Consider the following 24,300-nt stretch of genomic DNA (forward strand, 5'->3'; position numbering starts at 1 on the left):
ATAACAGCGGCGGAGGATATAGCTGTCTGTTAGACTGCCTTGTTCAAATGGTTCTGCTTGATTGGTTTTAGGGGCTGCCAGAGCTAATTACTTTTAGATGAATATTTCTCTGTTTTTAGATTTTAAAGGGTAGCAATTTCACCGATACTAATCTAAATTTTAGTTCTGGTAATTTCCCTTAAGGTAAAGCTACCTATTGTAATTCCCATTCACTTTCTAGTAGATTCACTGTCCTGCAGATGTTGTGTTGAAATGTTCCCTTTCTATAATCTACTTTCCACTCTAATGCTTGTCGATCAGTCATGGTCATTTCTATTTAAGGGGCTACTAATCTAATTTTAGTACTGGTAATTTCACTTAAAAGTAAATAATTCTAGTTGACATTCTATTTTTAGATAGAGTTCAAGGTGGCATAGACCAGATAATGTTCTGTTGAAATCTTCCTATTCCCCACTCTATATTTTGCTTCAGCAAAGCAGTATTCTTTATTCTAGCTGTACGGGGAGACATGAGCAAAAAATAGAAAAAGCCTTTAAACTAACTTCTTGATGGATTATCACCAAACTTGGTCTGCATATATCGTTGAATAGACCCCCCCCCCCCCGCCTCCACCCCCACCCCCACATATGATTGAAACAGAACAGTGAGTTAGCAGTCAGTTCTTTTATGGTTCAGATATATGAGTTGCAAGCTACACTAAAGAAGAGACTTCATATTGTAATCACATGATATATCGTAATTTTCTGATCAATACCTTTCTATACCAGTCTGTCACCTGTTTGATCGACACATGTACTTATTGAACCACCTATCCAGACCTGCCGAAGAATCACTTGCTAGAGAAGTTCGGGAAAACTTAAATTTAAGCAGTTTCTTTTTTGGTCAAAATGTGCACACGTTTATTAAGCCAAGCAGCTGTCGCTTTAAGACGTTATAAGAATTAAAAGAAATTGTAATTGCGAATCCGCGTTGAACTTCGTAATCACTGCCTATGATTATATGACAAGTGAAGTATTACTAGTATTAACGAGTCAAAATTTTTCGAAAATAATAAAGACCCTTCATTTCAAGGTTTTGCAAAATAAGTAGACTCACGTTGCTTGACCCGGTGTAACATTAAATACTGACACCATTGAAAACAGACCCCATGAGTCCTCTTTCAACGTTGAGAATTGACCCCGTTAATATTTCAACATTGAATTTTGATCAGAAGATCCTTTTTCAACATTGAGAATTGACCCCACCAACATTTAAACAATGAATATTAAGAAGTCCTTTTTCAACATTGAAAATTGACCCCGCCAACATTTAAACACTGAATTTTGATTAAGAGGTCCTTTTTCAACATTGAGAATTGACCCCGCCAACATTTAAACACTGAATTTTGATTAAGAGGTCCTTTTTCAATGCTGAGAATTGACCCAGCCAATATTTCAACATTGAATTTTAATCAATGGGCTCAATTTTCAACGTGGTCAATATCTAATGTTACACCGGCCCTTTCGGATCCGCCCATTTCAGGTATACGATTTACTTTGACATGTATCTGGTTATTACAGTACTGATTTTAATGTTTCTATCGGTAAATCAACATAACATAATGATTTGTATTTATGGACCAAATGCTGTTTCTGTCACGTAGAATTTCAGTATGACTTTAAGCAAGGACTATTCTTATGGCTTTTAAGATCTAAACCCTTTTCATGCTGGACACGATTTATTCTGCTTTTGCGACCAGTGCAGATCATGATCAGCCTGCACATCCGTTCAGTCTGATTATGACCTGCACTGTTCGCCATTCGGTCAGTACCTTTTTGGTATGCAACCCTTTTAACAGTTAATGGTAATGTCCAAATTGAAAGATGGACAAGTTGATTATAGAAATTTAGCAGGATAAGGGTTAATGCGCGGTAGCTTGTCCAACATTATACTTATAAAAAAAGCTGTCAAATTAATCTTGTCGCAATCGAATAGGGCTCCCTTGCGTTTGCTTATGTCAGGTTGACCTGCGTATTTACCTGATTTAGGCAATTGTAACATGTGGGAATTTTTAAACAGTGATTGTACGATGGAGTGCACATACTTTACTAATTTTTTTTGTATCATGGACATAGCTTCGTAACCCAGTGCAAATACGATCAACGAATTTGATAAGCTTATACTGATTTCTGTTTTATAAATAGCAACAAATGAGGCTTTGGGTCTTCTTGACATGCACGTAGATAACGCTGGTTGGTTATCTAGGTACTCTGGTTAGCATGACAAAAGTCATATATTTGTTTAACATAACCTTGGCCTGCGTTCAAACAACTCGGCAGTGCTGCATTTCACGGTGACCTCCGTTTCGAGCTGTTGTAAATTTTATGTATTTGTTAAGTTGTACGTGCGTGGTTGTATTTTATTTGTAGATCTCGAAGCTTTTAAATGGTTGTTTAGTCAGAGCATTCGCATAGCCACGATCGTTTCTTTGAAACGCCATTGTGATTTTTTTTCAATTTTAAAAAACTTTTTTCTCAGAAATTAGCGACGACTTGAAAATAATCTATCCGGGAACTGAAAGGTACATGCGTAGGGTGTTGTTGGCATGCGGATATTTGGCCATATCTTTTTTGGTTGAAAACTGACAGAGTGTGAAACGAAGGTCACCGTGAAATGCAGCACTGCCGAGTTTGTTTTACCTTCAATAAATCTATATATAGTAAATGGGTGCTGGATTCATTTTTGGGTCCTGGACTGTCTATAAATGTTTTTAAATCATGAAAATATAGCATCATTATGATATTATTGACCAAACAAATGCGCCGAATGCCTAAGGTTACAGCAAAAACCTAGTAGTGCAAATAATAGGACTTTTGGGACAGTGCGATAACTTTTGACTGTCGCTGTCCTGTTAGAGGGATGGCAACTATTATTACTATAGAATATCAGATCATAAAATAAGCCAAAATGAATAAGGCTAAAAACATATCACTGTTTTGCATAAATACTTGCGGTTTGGTCATTTGCATATTGTCAAAAACGTTTAGACCTATAAGCAATGTCGTTTTGACGATACTGATTTGTGACCAAATCAAGTATTGATTATCTAGCGATTTCCAAGATAATTAATCAGGTATTTTGATATGCCTCTACTTTGTCACACATAATGTATATAGTAAATAGGTTGGGACCAAAAGCGTTTACCATGCATCCCCGCCCCCCTACACATTTTTTTTCATAGGTACCAAATTGTTAAGCAGGACCAACACTTTCAAAATAAAAAATGTTCCCATGGAAAAGCTCTTTTGAACTATATATGATTTCACTGTTTCCATGGCAACCGTTCATTTTTTAGGCAAGGACAACCATGTGAATGATAATCAGTCATATCTTGGTCAGTTTTTGTGATAAAACAATAAAAATGGTATCAAAATGGAGCTGAGACATTGGCCTTTCGATAGCAGTATTTTTAGGCTAATTAACTTATTTGCATATTCATGTGTATTAATTAGAATGTTACAAAATGACTTTTTTTTCATTAGAAAATAATGTTGTTTTTTTTTAAGATTTAAATGAATTTAAATGTACCAAACAGTTTTGATCTGGTCTAAAGGTCTCTCAGTGTTTTAATAGTATTTTATAACTCTGATGGTAATATTTTTATTCCAAACTGTTTAGATAATTTGCATAAAATGAATCACTGCCACAACCATCGTCTCAGGAGATAGATACCACTAACATTAAACAAAATTAATTGTTACCAATAAACTAACGATTATGTGAGCTATATTGTTCGTAAATGTAGTCTAAACAACTATTTGACTGAATTATCAGCATGTAACATACTTTACACATGTTATGTTACCATTTCAATAACCTTGTTTTATTACATCAATTATTTAGAAAATATATATCAGACAGTTTTGACAAATCATAGAAGAAACTGAAAAAAATAAAACCATAAATAGATGTATTCGATGCAACGTACCTTAGGATAGCAGCTAGATCTACTTTAGTTCAGGTTTATTTGCAAATTATTAATCCAAATCCTCACACTTCTGCAGGGTATATATAGTGGATTTGAAAAATATTTCACAAACGGGAGGTAATTTAACTTTCTAATTTTAACTATGAACTACATGTCAAACTGTTGTGCAATACTGGACTATTGGTCTGAGATTTTGTTTATACATGTACTCACACCGTTTTTTCTCCAAGGGGTGAATAACCTCGTTTTATTACATCAATTATTTATAAAATATATATCTGACAGTTTTGATCTGGCTGTAACAAAATACTATTTTAGAAGATTCTGAGAGACTTTACGACCAGAACAAAACTGTCTGAAATATAATTTCTAAATAATTGATGCAACAAAACAAGGTTAATTTGAGCCGTGCCATGAGAAAACCAACATAGTGGGTATGCGACCAGCATGGATCCAGACCAGCCTGCGCATCCGCTGGTCTGGTCAGGCTCCATGCTGTTCGCTTTTAAAGCCTATTGGAATTGGAGAAACTATTAGCGAACAGCATGGATCCTGACCAGACTGCGCGGATGCGCAGGCTGGTCTGGATCCATGCTGGTCGCATACCCACTATGTTGGTTTTCTCATGGCACGGCTCATTTATTGAACATGTTGAAATGGTATAAATTCCGCACGATAACTCAGCCTAACTCAAACGATAACATGTTTGATAGTTATGATTTTTCTTCATTAAAACGTTTCAGTACAGAAAATATTTTTGTATAACATTACAGTATGCACTTAACTTCAATCATTGACAACCTTTTTGAGTTCAACGATGCATTAGAACCAGAACAATCAAACAATAATAGGCCTATAAACACGCTGTCTAAATTATAGTGCGAGAGTAGTAACATGACATGTGTCAAGTATGTTCCGTCAAATATAAGTGTTTAAACTATATTTCCGAACAATATAACTCACATAATCGTTATTTTATTGATAACAATAAATCATATCATGTTATTCAATGTTAGTAGTACGTTGGTTGTGGCAGTGATTCATTTTGTGCAAATTAACTAAACATACCTAGTTTGGAGTAAAAGTAAACCATCAGAACTCCAAAATACCACTAAAGAAAACACCGAGAGACTTTTAGACCAGATCAAAACAGTTTGGTACATTTAAATTGATTTAAAACATTATTTTTTAATAAAAAAATTGTCATTTTGCAACATTCTAATTAATATTCATGAATATGCAAATTAGTTGATTATCATAAAAATGCTGCTATTAAAAGACCAATGTCTCAGCTCCATCACAAAAACTGACAATGATATGACTATTATCTTTTGAACTAGATATGATTTCAGTGTTTCCTTGGCAACCGTTCATTTTTTGGAAAGGACTTCCAATAATGAACGGTTGCCATGGAAACACTGAAATCATGTATAGTTCAAGAGTTTTTTCGTGGGAACATTTTTTATTTTGAAAGAATTGGTCCTGCCGGACAATATGGTACCTATGAAAAAAAAAGTCTAGGGGGATGCATGGTAGACGTTTTTGGCTCCCGTACTAAAACTCATTTAGCAACAAGCACGCAGTTCAGAAATTAACAATTTCTGCTACACTCAACTAATCTAGTAGGGCAAAAACCTCTGCTTTGGAAATACGGGACTTTCGTTGAGAAATTATGTGTTGTGCACTGTTAGAGCAAAAAAAGGCATTAAAAACAAAATGAAATCTCCTGTATGCCGTTATCACAATTAAGAATATTAAAGAAATAGATAACAAAACATCTTTGAAACAAGCCACACAAATGGAATGCAACATAATGCATGCCACACTCAAGTTTGAAAAAAAAATACACAAATCAATGTACCAAGTCTGAGGGACACTTCGAAACCATGGCCAGACGTGACAAATCATACACTATCGTGCCAGTAAAATGCATCTAAACTAGGCTTTTGCTCTAACCCGACGATTTATACTTCGGAGATCTTTCAGTCTCAGTTAAGTTGAAGATTAGCTTAATTAATTGGTCTATGGCTGCCTCAAAGTTTACAAATTTACGGAACAAATGTGACAAAGATATTCCCGTTTATGAAGAAAGCGCCAAATTTTACATTTCAAATTTTATAAGAAGAGGAGTCACGCTCTGTCTGCCCTGGAACCTCCCGTTAAAGAAATTGTAAAAAAAAAAAGAGGTAATGTAGATGGAACTATTTCTGCATAGTAAAGTTTTATATGATCTAAATTTGGATAACTTATCCCTGACATGGACTGAAAACCATTTGGTATTGACAAATATACAAATTTTGATCTAGATTACTAACAAGGGATGTAATCTGATATTTGCTATATATACGTTTTATACTATATCTTTGTTTATTTTTATAACGAAGTGTGAAAAGATGATTTTCAAAGTAAGCATGATTTTTTTTTAGCTTTTATAGAGTATGGAGAATTAAAAGGGGCTTGCACACACGGAAGTTCAACTTGAATTGCCCTAGAATGAGACCCCAGCTTGAACGAGAACCATGCTTTATTTAATTTAATCAAATGTACAATTTCCAAAGTGGTAATTCATTCCAGTACCTTAGCTAATTATAACCCTTGACAGAAAACATATTCAATTATATCTTATACACACTCAAAATATACAACTCAGAAAATTATGAGAGGCCTTAATTAGGGGACAATTGTAAAAACAGTCTAATCGTTAGGTCAGATTTATTTATTTTACTAAATTTGAATAACTTAATTGAATTCATTAAGATAGCATGACCACCAACAAGGCTTAACATACACATATCTACTTACATTACACTCTTACATGTAACACTAAATCAGGTTGTACCCTCAACTTAAAGTTTTGTTACTCTTAAAAAAGTATGTTTTTTCGAGTGTATAATTATAACAAAACATTTTGAAGTAAAAATTGCCATGCACGGCCTCAAAATTGCATTTGTCCCATATAAAATATAAAGCATTGATTTTAGAGGTAAAAGATAAAGTTCATAACAAAAATGCAGGACGATCTCGTTACATGTTGCGCTCCTGAAGTATGATCATATTTAAAACTTCACTCAATTTTAAATGCGAGTGTCAGCTTGCCCGGAGATTTGACTGACATTTCCTGTATTATCACGTGATCAAACGCGAGTACAAAGTTGGGTATGAATTCTACTGCGTTGCGCTGCTTTTCCTGGTAAGTTTCATTCTTAATTGTTTATATCTATATATTGATTTTATTAAATGTATTATATAAGGAGTGTGAAAAGAAAAAAAAATCGTTATTTTAGTAAAAAACATTATTGGTGTCATAATATCAAGGACAGTCATGTCAGTCATAAACAAAAGGTATGGAACGCTGCAGCTTTCTTATGCCGGGACTTTTCATGTTATCATGTCAGAGTGTCGTCTTAACTTGTCAAAACAATGTCTTATTATGTTAAAAAACTATGTTATCATGTCAAAATATGGTGTTAACTTGTCAAAACAGTGTGTTATTATGCTAACTAGTCATGTTATCTCCTCAAAGTGTGGTGTTAACCTGACAAAACAGTATCTTATTATGTTAAAAAGCTAAATATATGAAATGTTGATTTTGTGCACCGTTTTAAATGATTGACTCAAGACGTTTCAGAGACAATCAAGTATAACAATTAAAATACATAACCATGCCAAAAGGGTCACTTCCTAAAGAAATATTTTCATTTTGACATGAGATTACTGTTCTGACCGAAAATTTGATAAAGAGCGACGCATTTAGATGAACTGGTCCAGATTTCAGTTTGGCTTCGTTTGTTGATGGATTGTTGTATCCATTTGATAAGAATGTCTTCCGGAAGGCCATAATGGCAGGGTTACTTTTCTTTGTTATTAGGATCACTACCGAGGTCTAATTGCGAGCGGTATAGGTTGGTGACATTTAATAATTTGACCCTCTCCACAATAAGAACGTGTTCAGTTCTCTTTGCCCGCCCGCTTAGCTCAATAGGGAGGCAGCTGATCTATGGACCATTGTGTTGGGAGAAACATGCTCTCCCTGACAATTTGAGGCAATTAAGACATTGCGTTTGAGGTAATTTCGTCGTCAATCTCAGGTTCACGTGTGTTCGTTTGCAGGTACTTGCGGAGAACTGGTTAGTTTTGGTACAGCTTCTAGGAACAATGATTAGATTAACTACTATCAGCCGACATAAAACTGAAATTCTGTTGGAAAAAAACCCCGCCGCGTTCCCCCCTCCCACAAAAAAAATCAAACTTGGTGTTAGGAAAACATTCACCTTGGTAGATCTAGTTCTAATCAGGTGCTAATCAGTACAGACTATATATGTCTATTTGACATTTCATGCAGCTGGTTCCCGTTTGTGTTAAAAGATTATGCGAATCACACATGAGAAAAAAGAACAAGAATGTTTCTGTTCGACTTTGGAGAATATTTATTTCTTAAACTGGATAACTGGTGTATAATTATTGAATTCATATGGGGAAACAATGGTTAGATATAAGTATCTTTATTGATTTCAAAGAGCCGAGTATTCGGTAAATACTGAATTTCATTTTTTAAGGTAACAAAAATTCACGTGTTAATATAGTAGTAATTTTACATGCTACAGTTCTGAGACAATCCTATTTCAAGTAATGACATGCAAAAGACGGTTAAATGTTTTTATCTTCAGTTATTACACATTTTCAACTAAACACTCCTTCCACACAACAGACTCTTGAATAGCTCAGGCGTCCCAGCACATCACAAACCACAAAAACTGCTGATATGATCACCATGGCAACCATTGCTATGCAGATCACATGACATTCCACTTTCCAGTTCTCCTGTACCCAGTAAGAACTTGATGAGCTTTCCTTCTGATTTTCTTGTCGGAATCATTGTTGAAGATATCCAGGGCGTCAGCTACTTTATCTTCCATGTGTGAAGGTGAGCCGTCGCAGAGAGTATGCATGACCTAATTACAAGAATTAAAAGTATTAGTTTTACTTTTTATATACAAACTTATATAAAAAATGAAGCTGTTAATAGTTTTCTTGATTCCTTTCATCAATTTCTCATTCACTTCTCAAAAGAAGTATACCTAAATATTGAGTAGATACCTATTGCCATTCTGTCTTCCGTAGACGTCAAACCCCTTGCGGGAACGTAGACGTTCCCAAGGTAATATGTTCGAACTCTGTAGAAATCAGTACCTATGGTAACAATTCTTTTTAAAGAAAGAGGATAACTAAAGCCTTCAGGTTTATCAAACGGTTTATGCTATATTTACCTGGTATCGCACGACTGGTGACTCGTCTTCAATCATTTCCATGACACGATCCCAGAAGTCTGAGAGGTCTTCCTTCACTCTGCATGGACACATTTCCTTCAGTGCTCTGTGCCGTACACGTGCACTACTGTGTTTGGTCAAGGAGATAATCGTTTCTATGATGGTAGTCTTTTCACATAGTCTTATTGCCTCTCCTTCACACAGTGCCAAAATTTCTAACTCTGACAAGTTTGTCATTTTGTCCTTTCTAAAAGCTGTAAAAAGAGAAGCAAAGAATTAATATAACTCAATATCACAGGATAATTATGTAAGTTAACATAATAACTTAGACTCTTTTAAAAGAGGAATGGCAAAACCAAAATATCGGAAAAGAATTAAATAGGCTCTTGAACAAAAGGCTGTACGTGGGTTCAGAACTCCTTTATTCTTTACTTTACATCAGCATATTTGCTGTAAAAGGATAACTCTTAACTTATGAGTTATCATGGAAGAAACTGAAAAAAAAAATTATTAAGAGGTTTATTTGATGCAACGTACCTTGGGCTAGCAGCTAAAAGTTCAAGTTTATTTGCAAATTATTGATCCAGATCCTCACATTTTTTAAGACTGGACTTGCAGTGAAGTCAGTCACTGGTGCAGGGTATATATAGTGGTTTTGGAAGATATTTCACAAACGGCAGGTAATCTAATTTTCTAATTTTAACTTCGAAGTATATGTCAAACTGTTGTGCAATACTGGACTATTGGTCCGAGGTTTTGTTTATACTCACACCGTTTTTTCTCCAAGGGATTCCAAAATTTCCGTGAAATCAGAATCGGTTATTTCCGTACTTGTTCGTAACACCGCAAGAAAACAATAAAAACAGGTAGTATTCTTGTGTTATAATAATGATGAAGGCTAAGTCACTCTCATATGTACATGTAAAATATGTTTCATGATATTCTACAGCTATATAACGATATAAAACTAATAAAACTAATTTCGTTTTGAAGATCCATTTTTCGTTTCAAATGCAGTAGTCGTCGGACATGTAATAGTGATCTAATAATGATCTATTATTGGACCAAAACAGAAACTTGTGGTTTCATTTGTTATACAGTTGTAAGTTGTATTGTAGGGGTTTAGGGGGTCTTCCTCCAGCAGAGTAAAGGGACAGTATCCCTCACTTATTTGGCTTATATTAAATCGGAATGACTTATTTTATGATCTGATAATTTATCAGGTCCCAGAAAAGTCACAAATTAGCTATATAGCTAAATCTAGCTATATATAGCTATAAGTAGCTATAAAACCAATACCAATTAGGCAAAATATGTCAAAATAAGATGCAAAATGGTCATAATATCGTCCTAAAGGTTTGTAGTGATTCGAGGCTTCTGGTAAACCAGGAGCCCGGTTAGCTCAGTTGGTAGAGCACCTGACTTGCAAGCAGGGGGTCATAGGTTCAAGTCCTACACTGGGTAGATGAGCTTCTCACCAAAATACAACATTGGCGACGAGGATGGGAGCCAATAAGATGAAAGACAATAACGCAAAACCAAGATCTTTGTAGTCACTTTTTCAATAACTGCAGCAGTATTTTGCGATAAATGATCATTGAATTTTTCACTTGTGATAATCATCGTGTATATGACAAATTTGTAATAAATGACTAATCGCAGAAATTGCAACATGTATTGAAACTGAAACTGCATAGATCTCCATTCTTTGTGATTGTCTTTTGTCTCATAAACCATTTGAATGGGATAATAACTATTTTATATTTGATATTCACACATTTTGAACAATTGTTATTAGTTTTATAGCTATTTCTAGCTATATATAGCTAGATTTAGCTATATAGCTAATTTGTGACTTTTCTGGGACCTGTTTATAGATCATTTATTTTAGTGTTTACTACTGTATTCAAGTATTTTCCTGGCACTCCTGAATATTTCGCATGTTTCTGTAAATTATGAGTAAGCAATCATTTTTTGTTTGAACTACAAATAAAATGAAATTGGTTCAATTTACTAATTCTATCTGTAATCTAAAAAATTGGTAACACCAATGTCAAGCATTAGAATAAAGCAAAAAGTCGAGACTTATCAATCATGCATCTGAGAAGTATCTAGTAAATAAAAATATTAAAGTAAATAAATATAAGGTTTCAAACCTTTGCAAAAGCCCAAGATACATGTATTTCAAGGAACTGATAGTTTCATTACGAACAGATATCAACATGTGATTTGACTTGAAAATAAGTATATAACGAGTTTTATCAGGTGAGTTTGGTATCTACATAAACAGCAGTTCTTAGACAATACATAAATTAAAAGATGTACTTACTTTATGCGCTATTAATAAAATAAACAAAGAAAATTCAAGCCATCCGTGACAGCAAAAATTCGTGTTTTGATTTTTGAACGCCACAGAGAGTTTGTACACTGTGAAAGGAGTATTCACTGAAAATTTACTGCCTGAATAGGGAACAGTGCAGACCATGATCAGCCTGCATGGATGTCTAGGCTGATCTTGGTCTGCACTGGTTGCAAAGGCAAAATCACTTGCGCCAGCAGGCTAAAGGTAAACATAAAATTTAAAGCCTCAAGTTATCGAACTTCAAGCTAATGTGTCAGACTATTACTTTTGTATTACAGCTTGCCTGCTTAGCTCAATATTGAGGGAACAGATTTATAGATCACAGGGTCATGTGTTAATGTTGCCCAGGCAAGATGTATGTTCTTGGTGTTTGTTCCATAAAAGACATGAAAAGACTTCTCATCTTCCACCTGATTCATGTGGAGAAGTTAGCATTTCTTTGCAGAGAACAGATTGGTGCTGGTACAGAATTCGGGAACACTGGTTAGGTTCACTGCCTGCCATTTCATAACTGTGGAAAAATTCACTAAACCCAAAACAAACAAACTTTCCATATTTATGCATTTTAGCAAGAATGATTTACAGTGTAATCTTGCTAAGGCTCAGATAAACTTGATACAAATCAAATGACATCAAACTGCAAAGTGTAGTGCTTACACTCTATAATATGCCTTTAAGTAGGCCTTGAACTTTGCCAGTTTGAAGTTGGAATAAAAGCAGCTAAAGAGGCTCAGGGTTTCCTGAGCCCAAGGAAGATCAGAAAATTTTGTTAGTCTATTGAATTTTTTTTCAGCTTGCCCACTGGGCTACCTTGATGCTTGATATCCAGAAATCAATAATCTAATCTTCACGAAGCCAGCATCGAAGCATGAATTTTGACAGTTGTCAGTAATCAAATTATTTATCAACTTATTAAGCGATTTGCCATAGGCACAAGTTACCACCTACTGACATTATCAGCAGACAATTGCCATATGTAATTGTGCCTGGAGGCAAATGATTTCAGGAAAGAGTGTTAAAAAATTGGAAAACTATACTTGAAAGAAATAAATAACACTTATTGGGAATAAATTACATGCAAACACACTGTCATGCTCGTGCAACCCCATCGCCTTTTCTGTTAAATCAACCAAATATCATACACCTGTAGGGTATATAAAATTCAGCACATATGTCGTTTTCTTTGCAAAATAGAATTTTTCAGTCTTTCAGAATCTATGTGTATGTCTTGTGGATAGCACTGCTGAGAGACTAGGGCTAAAATGAGTTACAGATTTAACAGCAGTAAGTACATGTAAATTAATATGTTTCAATATTCATATCTAGGTATTAACTGTTTTGCTATTGGTCCTTTTTTCACAGGGATGAAAAACTTGAAATGGCTGAGGAGAGATCTGAATTCTGATTCTCTGTGAACTTTTTAAAATCTTAAATGGGTTACATATAGCCAGAGCTCATTCTTTTTTTCTTGCTCAGCTGAGCTGTCATCCTGGCATTGATGTCAGCTTCACACCTTGTTTAAATTTTGCATGCAAGTTCATATCTTGGTAGCTATTAGGTGTATTATGTTGAAACTTTACAGAAGACTTCCTAGTCATCAAATTTACTGAAATAATCAAATTATTGTAACAGCAGAACTTTCCGCAAGGGTTTAATTTTTGCTATATTCGTGAGGCCCTCCATCTCACGAAATTTAATCCTCGTGTAAATATTCACCATTAGTATAATTCTTATTCAAGTAGGATACCATTTTTACAATTTCACGAATATTAAAACTCGCGAACATACTCAGAATTGCAAATTTGAGAAATTTTGACCCAGTGGAAATGTGTGCTTTTGCACTAGATAATTCTTTGTTGAATTTAATTCATGTTTATTAAATGAGATGGCCCTATTTAAACTTTGAAAATTTGGTTAAAGTTTTACATGCATCTAACCATCAATCTTTATCTCTGTAACAACTACAATTTGTATTGTATTGAAACTTCGCACAATATTTCCTATCTTCAGACCTACTGCAATGACCAAGTTAGATCACACTTAATTGAATTTAATTCAAATTATAGCCCTTTTTCAATGTAGAAAATTTGGTTATCTTTGCCGTATTAAAATTTTTATTAGTTATGAATTGTAATAAGATAACTCAGTTTCATAAGTCTTGCCAAGTTATGGCCCTTGTTCGACTTTGAAGCCATTAGATAGTTGATCTCTGTCTTATGAAATTCTAGTTTATCAGGTACTTTTTCATAAAATTTTGTTTTTGATGGTTTTCTTGTCAGAACAATTAGTCATTGGTTGTAGATTCAGATATGAATATCCACTTCAGTGGCAACTGTTTTGGCAGTAACGAGGCTGAAGATCTGCTGAGTTACTGTCAGAATAGTGGATTTCCATCTCCAACTACAACCATTGACAGATTATTTTTCTTGCATACAAAATGATAGAACAAAAAAAACTTAATTTACAATAGAAAACATTATATTCATTGCAAAATAGGTTGATTAAAAAAATCGACACTGTAGGGCCACTGTAGCCTAGCAGTTAAGGATGCAGGCCTCCCAACAATTTGGATGCGAAACTGTGCTTGGGGTGTCGAAGGTTTCCATGTGAGGAAGCTATCCAGCTGGCTTGTAGAAGGGTCATTGGTGCTAACCAGGGCACTTGTGCTGAAATAATGATAGGAGAGATACCTTGGATCTTCCTCCCGCATGAAAAGTCACTGTTTGACTTATGCCTAGGAAAAAATTGTTTGTTTCAGGTAACATGCTCAATCGATTTGGGTAGGTAGGCTGGTAATTTTTTGAACGTTTCAGAAACTATTTTCGGGTATAAAAAATGAATACAAATAAGGGGGTTATGCCTTTAAGCATCAGTAAGTTGATTTCTAACATTTGCACTGACTATGTTTAAAGCGTAAAAATTGCAGTTTCGCCAGTTTTTGTTAAAGATTTGAAAAGAATTCTCCAAGGCCATAAAAAGATTTAGGGTCAGGCTAAAAATTCAGGGTAGGTCGGGATACTGGAAACAGACAAATTTTAGCTCACCTGTCACATAGTGACAAGGTGAGCTTTTGTGATCACCCTTCGTCTGTCATCTGTGCGTCTCGTGCGTATGTCAACAATTTCTTGTCTGCACGATAGTGGTTTCATTTATGATTTTGTTTTAACCAAACTTGCACACAACTTGTATCACCATAAGATCTCGGTTCCTTTCTTGACCTGGCTAGATCCCGTTATGGGTTCCAGAGTTATGGCCCCTGAAAGGGCCAAAATCAGCTATTTTGGCCTTGTCTGCACAATAGCAGCTTTACTTATAATTTGATTTTTACCAAACTTGCACACAACTTGTATCACCATAAAATCTTGGTTCCTTCCTTAAACTGGCGAGATTCCATGATGGGTTCCAGAGTTATGGCCCCTGAAAGGACCAGAATGAGCTATTTTGACCTTGTCTGCACAATAGCAGCTTCATTTATGATTTTATTTTAACCAATCTAGCACACAACTTGTATCACTATAAGATCTTGGTTCCTTTCTTGAACTGGCTAGAATCCATTATGGGTTCCAGAGTGATGGCCCCTGAAAGGGCCAGAATTAGCTATTTTGACCTTATCTGCACAATAGCAGCTTCATTTATGATTTGAATTTTATCAAACTTGCACAAAACTTGTGTTGCCATAAGATCTTAGTTCCTTTGTTGAACCGGCCAGATTCCTTAATGGGTTCCAGAGTTATGGCCCCTGAAAGGCCCAAAATTAGCTATTTTGACCTTGTCTGCACAATAGCAGCTTCATTTATGATTTATTTTAATCAAACTTGCACAAAACTTGTATCACCACAAGATCTTGGTTCATTTCTGAATGGCCAATTCATCATGGGTCCAGTGTTTGGCCCCTTAATGTTAAATTGGCTTATTTTGGCTTCGCACATATAGAGACTTATTTATGGTTTGATTTGATAAACTTCCAAAATATCTTCAACAACAATAAATTTTGGATTCCTGACAAATCAGGTCAATCATAGGTTCAGAGTTATTTTATATCTTATTACCTCCCTTTTGTAATCAAAATTGATTTATATCTGTAATAACTTATAGGACTTATTGAAATTTATTATTTTCATTAGTTGGATGAGCCTATCAGGTAGATAACTATGGACTGATTTTATGTCAAATTACTCCTTTGTTTCAATAAAATGGTATATCCCATAACTAATGAAGATACTGATCTGAAATTTCATTTATGTCAACAGATTTATTTGGCAGATCCTTTTTGTTCATTCAATAATTTCTTTTTAAGTACTTCCCTTTTACGTTACTACAAATAGCTTATTTAGTAACTTTTTAACCAGGTTTTCAACGAAAACCTGAGTTATTTGATTTGGGTAGATGTCGTCGTCGTAGCGGGCGGGCAGGCGCGGCGTCAATGTGTTTTGGTCAATTACTTTTGTTTGGATAAGATATTGAATAACTTGTATGTATGTATTATTCAGACAAAGGCTGGGATGATTTGGTTTCTGGATCAAGTCAGGCATGTATTTGAAATAGAAAAAGGTTTCCGGTCAATAACTTTTGTTTCGGTAAAGATATTTGAATAAAACTTGGTATGTATGTAGCTTATATCAAGACAAAAGCTGGGATTGATTTTGGGGTTTCTGGGGTCAAGGTCAAGGTCACTGTTACTTAAAATAGAAAAAGGGTTTCCGGTCAATAACTTAACTTAGGAATGAGCTATCATGATGAAACTTGGTGTATAGAAAATTATATAAAGTTGTAGCTTGGGATTGATTTTGGGGTTTGTGGGATCAAGGTCAAGGTCATTGTTACTAAAAATAGGGTTAGGGTTAGGTTAGGGTTAGGGTTAGCATATCTTCTACATGCATGGAGGGATTTTGATGAAAGTTGGCACAATTGTTCACCATCATGAGACGGAGTATCATGCGCAAGAACCAGGTCCCTAGGTTTAAGGTCAAGGTCACACTTAGAGGCCAAAGGATACAAGAATGAAAACTTTGTCCGGAGCATATCTTCTTCATGCATAGAGGGATTTTGATGTAACTTGGCACAATTATACACCATCATGAGACAAAGTGTCTTGCGCAGTTCCCTTCTTTAGAATTACTTCCCTTTGTTGTTACTATAAATAGCTTATATTTTAACTTTTTCATTACTAGACGTAGCGAAAAATCGAGACCACTTTTCTGTAGTACAACATGCATGTTACATCCAATTTTTAGGTGTATTTTGACCAATCTCTACCTGGTAAGGATTTTTATGTGGACTTAAAAAAATTTTTTTTTTTTTCTTTTTTTTTAAGATTAACTTCCCTTAATTGTTACTATAAATAACTTATATTGTAACTTTTTTTATAATTGACTGTAGGGAAAAACCAAGACCACTTTTCTGTGGTACAACATAGTTGTTACTTTATAATTTTAGGTGTATTTTAAAGTATCTCTACCTGGTAAGGAGTTTTTATGTGGACTTAGAAAAACAAAAGAATTACAATGATTACTGAACAACCACAAAATTTAAATTACATCTGCAAATACAGGCCCTAGAGTAAAGAAATTTGCTGTGATGGGCGTATATTGTGACATTCTGGCACTCTTGTTTATTATGAAAAGTGTTGAAAACCTGGTTTCGTGGCATTGCCGCGTTTCTTGTTTTATTATTGGCCGTAGAGAAAAACCAAGACCACTTTTCTGTGGTACAGCATGGTACAGCATGGATGGTACCTCTAATTTTTAGGTGTATTTTGACATATCTGTACCTTGTCCCTGAAGGGAGGCATATTAGTTTTCAACTGTCCATCCGTTAGTTTGTTCGTTCGTTAGTCACAATGTTAACTTTTTGCATGAAGGCACTTTACTTGCGAACCACTGCACCCAGGACCTTCAAACTTCACATGCTGATAGTACTTATTGAGTACACCACCCCTACTGACTTTGGGGTCACCAGGTCAAAGGTCAAGGTCACAGGGGCCAACATTAACCTTTTTCATGAAGGCACTTTACTCGCAAACCACTGCACCCAGGACCTTCAAACTTCACATGCTGCATGCTGATAGTACTTATTGAGTACACCACCCCTACTGACTTTGGGGTCACCAGGTCAAAGGTCAAGGTCACAGGGGCCAATGTTAACTTTTTGTATGAAGGCACTTTACTCGCGAACCACTGCACCCAGGACCTTCAAACTTCACGTGCTGATAGTACTTATTGAGTACACCACCCCTACTGACTTTGGGGTCACCAGGTCAAGGTCACAGGGGCCAATGTTAACTTTTTGCATGAAGGCACTTTACTCGCGAACCACTGCACCCAGGATCTTTAAACTTCACATGCTGATAGTACTTTTTGAGTACACTACTCCTACTAACTTTGGGGTCACCAGATCAAAGGTCAAGGTCACAGGGCCAACTTTAATTTTTTGCATGAAGGCACTTTTCTTGCGAACCACTTCACCCAGGACCTTCAAACTTTACATGCTGATAGTACTTTATGAGTACACCAACCCTACTGACCTTGGGGTCACCAGGTCAAAGGTCAAGGTCACAGGGGCCAACGTTAACTTTTTGCATGAAGGCACTTTACATGCAAACCACTTCATTCAGGACCTTCAATCTTTACATGCTGATAGTACGTATTGAGTACAGCAACCCTACTGACTTTGGGTTCACCAGGTCAAAGGTCAAGGTGCTGCTGGGGCATTTGTCACCATTAGTGACAGCTCTTGTTTTCTTTTTAGTTAAACGTCTTTCCTTTGTTGTTCCTGTCCTTTGGACTTAGATATTTTTTCTGAGGACCTTCTTGTCCTCAAGTGCAGTGACAACAGGTGAGCGATATAGGGCCATCACGGCCCTCTTGTTTAAGGCGTTATGATTGTGTAGATGTGATCATTGATGTAAAACCCAATGATTAACCCAAGAAACTGTAACCAAGTTGGTATTTTGTTCCTGTGTTTTCTAATATCTGTAAGAAGCTGTATTTCTGTATTCAGGTACAGTGAAGAAGGAGGATAGTAAAGAGTCCAAGCTACTATGTCGACTTGCGGGATTCAATCCTTCAAGTGGAGGTCACTCAGCTTTTGCTAAAGTTACTGACAAGTAAGTTACATGTACTGGTACTATGATTTTTTTTTAGCTCACCTGTCACGTAATGACAAGGTGAGCTTTTGAGATCACCCTAATCGTCCGTCCGCGATTTCCTTGTAAACACAACAGAGACCACATTTTGTATTTGATTTTAATCAAACTTGCACACAACTTGTATGGGCATAATATCTCGGTTCCTTTCGAAAACTTGCCTGATCCCATCATGGGTTCCAGAGTTATGGCCCCTTAAAGGGCCAAAATTTGCAATTTTTGGCTTGTGAACATGATAAGAGACCACATTTTTCAATCAACTTTAATCAAAAATTGCACACAAGTTGTATTGGCATAATATCTCGGTTACTTTTGAAAACTGGCCTATCCCGTCATGGGTTCTAGAGTTATGGCACTTTAAAGGGCCGAAATTTGCTATTTTTGGCTTGTGAACACGATAGCTACAACATTTTGCAATCAACTTTAATCTAACTTTAACACAACTTGTATTGGCATAATATCTCGGTTCCTTTGGAAAACTGGCCAGATCCCATACTGGGTTGCAGAGTTATGGCCCCTTAAAGGGCCAAAATTTGCTATTTTTGGCTTGTGAACATGATAGAGACAACATTTTGCAATCAACTTTAATCAAACTTGCACACAACTTGTATTGGCATAATAATTATTTGATTCCTTTCGAAAACTGGCCAGATCCTGTCATGGGTTGCAGAATTATGGCCCCTTAAACATCCAAACTTTGCTATTTTGGCTTTTGCAGCCTTATAGAACCTTTATTAGTCCCCTACTGGTTGAAAACCAGTTTCAGGGACTATAGGAATGCGCTTTTCCGTCATTCCGTCCATCCGTCAGCAATTTCGTGTCCAGTCCATAACTCTGTCATCCATGAAGGGATTTTAATATTACTTGTCACAAATGTTCCCCATGATGAGACGACGTGTCATGCGCAAAACCCGGACTCCTAGCTTAAAGGTGAAGGTCACAATTTGAGGTCAAAGATCAACAGGGCTTTTTTGCTGTCCAAAACTCTCCCATCCATGAAGGGATTTTAGTATTACTTGGCACAAATGTTCCCTATGATGAGATGACTTGTCATGCGCAAAACCTGTACCCCTAGCTCAAAGGTCAAGGTCACAATTGGAGGTCAAAGATCAACAGGGCTTTTTTGCTGTCTGGTCCATAACTCTCCCATCCATGAAGGGATTTTAATATTACTTGGCACAAATGTACCTCATAATAAGACGATGTGTCTTGCACAACTTTCAGACCCCTAGCTCAAAGGTCAAGGTCACACTTAGCAGTCAGATGTTAACATAGCATGAACAGGGTCTGTTTCGTGTCCGGTCCATAACTGACATTCATTAAGGGTCAAGGTCACACTTTGAGCTCAAAGGTCAAAAGGATTTTTTTCCTGTCCAGACTATAACTTTGTCATACAAAACAGGATTTAGATATCAGTTGGCACAAATATTCCCCTGGATGAGACAACATGTCATGCGCAAAACCCAGGCTCAGGGTCAAATGTCAAGGTCACACTTAAGAGACCAAAGGTCAGACACAAGAATGACTTTGTCTAGAGCATTTCTTCTTCATGCATTGAGGGATTTTGATGTAACTTGGCACAAATGTTCACCAACATAAGACTGATTGTCATGCGCAAGAACCTGGTCCCTAGGTCTAAGGTCACGGTCATACTTAGAGGTCAAAGGTCAAATTCAAAAATGACATTGTACGGAGCATTTCTTCTTCATGCATGGAGGAATTTTGATGTAACTTGGACCAAATGTTCACCACCATGAGGCACCTTTGTTTTTAGAATTAAGTCCCTTTTTTATGCCCCCGAAGGGAGGCATATAGTTTTTGAACTGTCTGTCGGTCTGTCTGTCAGTCTGTCCGCAATTTTCATGTCCGGTACATATCTTTGTCATCGATGGATGGATTTTCAAATAACTTGGCATGAATGTGTACCACAGTAAGACGACATGTCGTGCACAAGACCCAGGTCCGTAGCTCAAAGGTCAAGGTCACACTTAGACGTTAAAGGTCATTTTTCATGATAGTGCATTCGTGTCCAGTCCATATCTTTGTCATCCATGGATGGATTTTCAAATAACTTGGCATGAATGTGAACAACAGTAAGACGACGTGTCGCGCGCAAGACCCAGGTCCGTAGCTCAAAGGTCAAGGTCACACTTAGACGTTAAAGGTCATTTTTCATGATAGTGCATTCGTGTCTGGTCCATATCTTTGTCATCCATGGATGGATTTTCAAATAACTTGGCATGAATGTGTTCCACAGCAAGACGACGTGTCGCGTGCAAGACCCAGGTCCGTAGCTCAAAGGTCAAGGTCACACTTAGATGTTAAAGGTCATATTTCATGATAGTACATTGATGGGGGTGTCCGGTCCATAACTTTGTCATTCATGCATGGATTTTAAAATTATTGGGCATGAATGTGTACCACAGTAAGACGACGTGTCGCGCGCAAGACCCAGGTCCATAGGTCAAAGGTCCTAAACTCTAACATCGGCCATAACTTTTCATTCAAAGTGCCATAGAGGGCATGTGTCATCCTATGGAGACAGCTCTTGTTTTTACTATAAATAGTTTTTATTGTAACTTTTTTATTACTGGCGGTAGAGAAAAATCGAGACCACTTTTCTGTGGTACAACATGCATGTTACATCCAATTTTTAGGTGTATTTTGACTTATCTCTCTACCTGGTAAAGAGTTTCTTGTGGATTTTTATGCCCCCGAAGGGAGGCATATAGTTTTTGAACCGTCTGTCAGTCTGTCAGTCTGTCGGTCTGTCAGTCTGTCCGCAATTTTCGTGTCCGGTCCATATCTTTGTCATCGATGGATGGATTTTCAAATAACTTGGCATGAATGTGTACCACAGTAAGACGACGTGTCGCGCGAAAGACCCAGGTCCGTAGCTCAAAGGTCAAGGTCACACTTAGACGTTAAAGGTCATTTTTCATGATAGTTGGGCGTGTCCGGTCCATATCTTTGTCATCCATGGATGGATTTTCAAATAACTTGGCATGAATGTGTACCACAGTAAGACGACGTGTCGCGTGCAAGACCCAGGTCCGTAGCTCAAAGGTCAAGGTCACACTTAGACGTTAAAGGTCATTTTTCATGATAGTGCATTCGTGTCCGGTCCATATCTTTGTCATCCATGGATGGATTTTCAAATAACTTGGCATAAATGTGTACCACAGTAAGACGACGTGTCGTGCGCAAGACCCAGGTCCGTAGCTCAAAGGTCAAGGTCACACTTAGACGTTAAAGGTCATATTTCAACATAGTGCATTGATGGGCGTGTCCGGTCCATATCTTTGTCATTCATGCTTGGATTTTAAAAATATTGGGCATGGATGTGTACCACAGTAAGACGACGTGTCGCGCGCAAGACCCAGGTCCGTAGGTCAAAGGTCCTAAACTCTAACATTGGCCATAACTATTCATTCAAAGTGCCATCGGGGGCATGTGTCATCCTATGGAGACAGCTCTTGTTTTTGTGTTCTTTTTGTTTTTAAGGATTAATATATAGTACAATATTGTTTATACATCATTGACAGATATCAGTTCATTATGTTATACTGCAGTAGAGAAAATTAGGTGCCTTCCAGTAGGAAGGCAATACATCATTCACTTGTTTATGCTTTGATTTGATACAAACTTGCAAAATATCTTCAACAACAATAAATCTTGGATTCCATAATGAATCTGTCAGAACCAATCATATGTTCCGAAGATATTTTATATCTCATTACCTCCCCTGATTTTAATCAAAATGGATTTATATCAGTAAGTACTTAAAGGACTCATTTGAAATTTCATTATTATCATTAATTGGACTGAAACAATCAGGGTAGATAACTTTGTTTTTATACGCCCGTTTGAAAAACGGGACATATTATGGGAACGCCCCTGGCGGGCGGATGGGCGGGCGGTCGGCGTCCACAGACCTTGTCTGGAGCATATCTTCTACATGCATGGAGGGATTTTGATGAAACTTGGCACAGTTGTTCACCATCATGAGACGGAGTGTCATACGCAAGAACCAGGTCCCTAGGTCTAAGGTCAAGGTCACACTTAGAGGTCAAAGGTCAAATTCAAGTATGACATTGTCCGGAGCATATCTTCTTCATGCATAGAGGGATTTTGATGAAAGTTGGCACAATTGTTTATCATCATGAGACGGAGTGTCATGCGCAAGAACCAGGTCCCTAGGTCTAAGGTCAAGGTCACACTTAGAGGTCAAAGGATACAAGAATGAAAACTTTGTCCGGAGCATGTCTTCTTCATGCATAGAGGGATTTTGATGAAAGTTGGCACAATTGTTCATCATCATGAGATGGAGTGTCATGCGCAAGAACCAGGTCCCTAGGTCTAAGGTCAAGGTCACACTTACAGGTCAAAGGATACAAGAATGAAAACTTTGTCCGGAGCATTTCTTCTTCATGCATGGAGGGATTTTGATATAACTTGGCACAAATGTTCACCACCACAAGACGGAGTGTCATGCGCAAGAACCAGGTCCCTAGGTCTAAGGTCAAGGTCACACTTAGAGGCCAAAGGTCAGATACAAGAATGACTGTCCGAAGCATTTCATCTTCATGCATAGAGGGATTTTGATGTAACTTGGCACAATTATACACCATCATGAGACGAAGTGTCATGCGCAGTTCCCTTCTTTAGAATTACTTCCCTTTGTTGTTACTATAAATAGCTTATATTGTAACTTTTTCATTACTAGACGTAGGGAAAAATCGAGACCACTTTTCTGTAGTACAACATGCATGTTACATCCAATTTTCAGGTGTATTTTGACCAATTTCTACCTTGTAAGGATTTTTGTGTGGACTTCAAAATTTTTTTTTTTTTTTTTTTTTTTTAAAGATTAACTTCCCTTAGTTGTTATTATAAATAACTTATATTGTAACTTTTTTATAATTGACCGTAGGGAAAAACCAAGACCACTTTTCTGTGGTACAACATAGTTGTTACTTTCTAATTTTAGGTGTATTTTAAGGTATCTCTACCTAGTAAGGAGTTTTTTTGTGGACTTAGAAAAACAAAAGAATTACAATGATTACTAAACAACCCCAAAATTAAAAATACATCTGCAAATACAGGTGCTAGAGTAAATAAATTTGCTGTGATGGGCGTATATTGTGACATTCTGGCACTCTTGTTTACTATGGACTGATTTCATGTCAAATTACTTCCCTTTATTTTAAATTTAAATAGGTATATCTCCGTAACTAATGAAGATATTGATCTTAAATTTCATTTATGCCATCAGATTGACTTGGACTATCAGTGAAGATTAGGACTGGGACGATTACTTGTTTAATCGGATCCGATTCGATTACTAGGTGAAACCGGTTTCAATTTTGCAAAACCGCTAATCGCTATCAAACAATAAACATCAGGAATCATACTTTATGTTTATACATTTCTTTGACTAGCACATAGACCCGCAGTTTATATCTGCTAAAACACATTGAACATAGTCAATAGTCAGTAGCCTACTTTGTCTGTAGTGATATTTTTAAAATAAAATATACCATAATATGACTTATTAATT

At 36.5% G+C, this 24,300-nt stretch overlaps 1 protein-coding gene across 1 annotated transcript; it reads right to left on the reverse strand.

The window, feature by feature from the left end:
- Positions 1-8,380: 8,380 nt before the first annotated feature.
- LOC123554593 (uncharacterized) lies at positions 8,381-9,919 on the reverse strand. Its single transcript, XM_045344844.2, has 3 exons — positions 9,772-9,919; positions 9,235-9,488; positions 8,381-8,919 (listed from the first exon to the last, which is right to left on the reverse strand). The coding sequence occupies exons 2-3, from the start codon at positions 9,469-9,471 to the stop codon at positions 8,761-8,763; spliced, it is 396 nt and encodes a 131-aa protein (XP_045200779.2). The 5' UTR covers positions 9,472-9,488; positions 9,772-9,919; the 3' UTR covers positions 8,381-8,760.
- Positions 9,920-24,300: the final 14,381 nt, after the last annotated feature.

The sequence above is a fragment of the Mercenaria mercenaria genome, chromosome 7, assembly GCF_021730395.1.
Source record: "Mercenaria mercenaria strain notata chromosome 7, MADL_Memer_1, whole genome shotgun sequence".
NCBI lineage: Eukaryota > Metazoa > Mollusca > Bivalvia > Venerida > Veneridae > Mercenaria > Mercenaria mercenaria.

Excerpts from the sequence above, each read along its gene's own strand:
- LOC123554593 (XM_045344844.2), bottom strand. The coding sequence starts at position 9,471 with ATGACAAACTTGTCAGAGTTAGAAATTTTGGCACTGTGTGAAGGAGAG. Across the intron at positions 8,920-9,234 it reads CACCAGTCGTGCGATACCAG|GTCATGCATACTCTCTGCGA; the intron begins GTAAATATAGCA and ends TCTTGTAATTAG.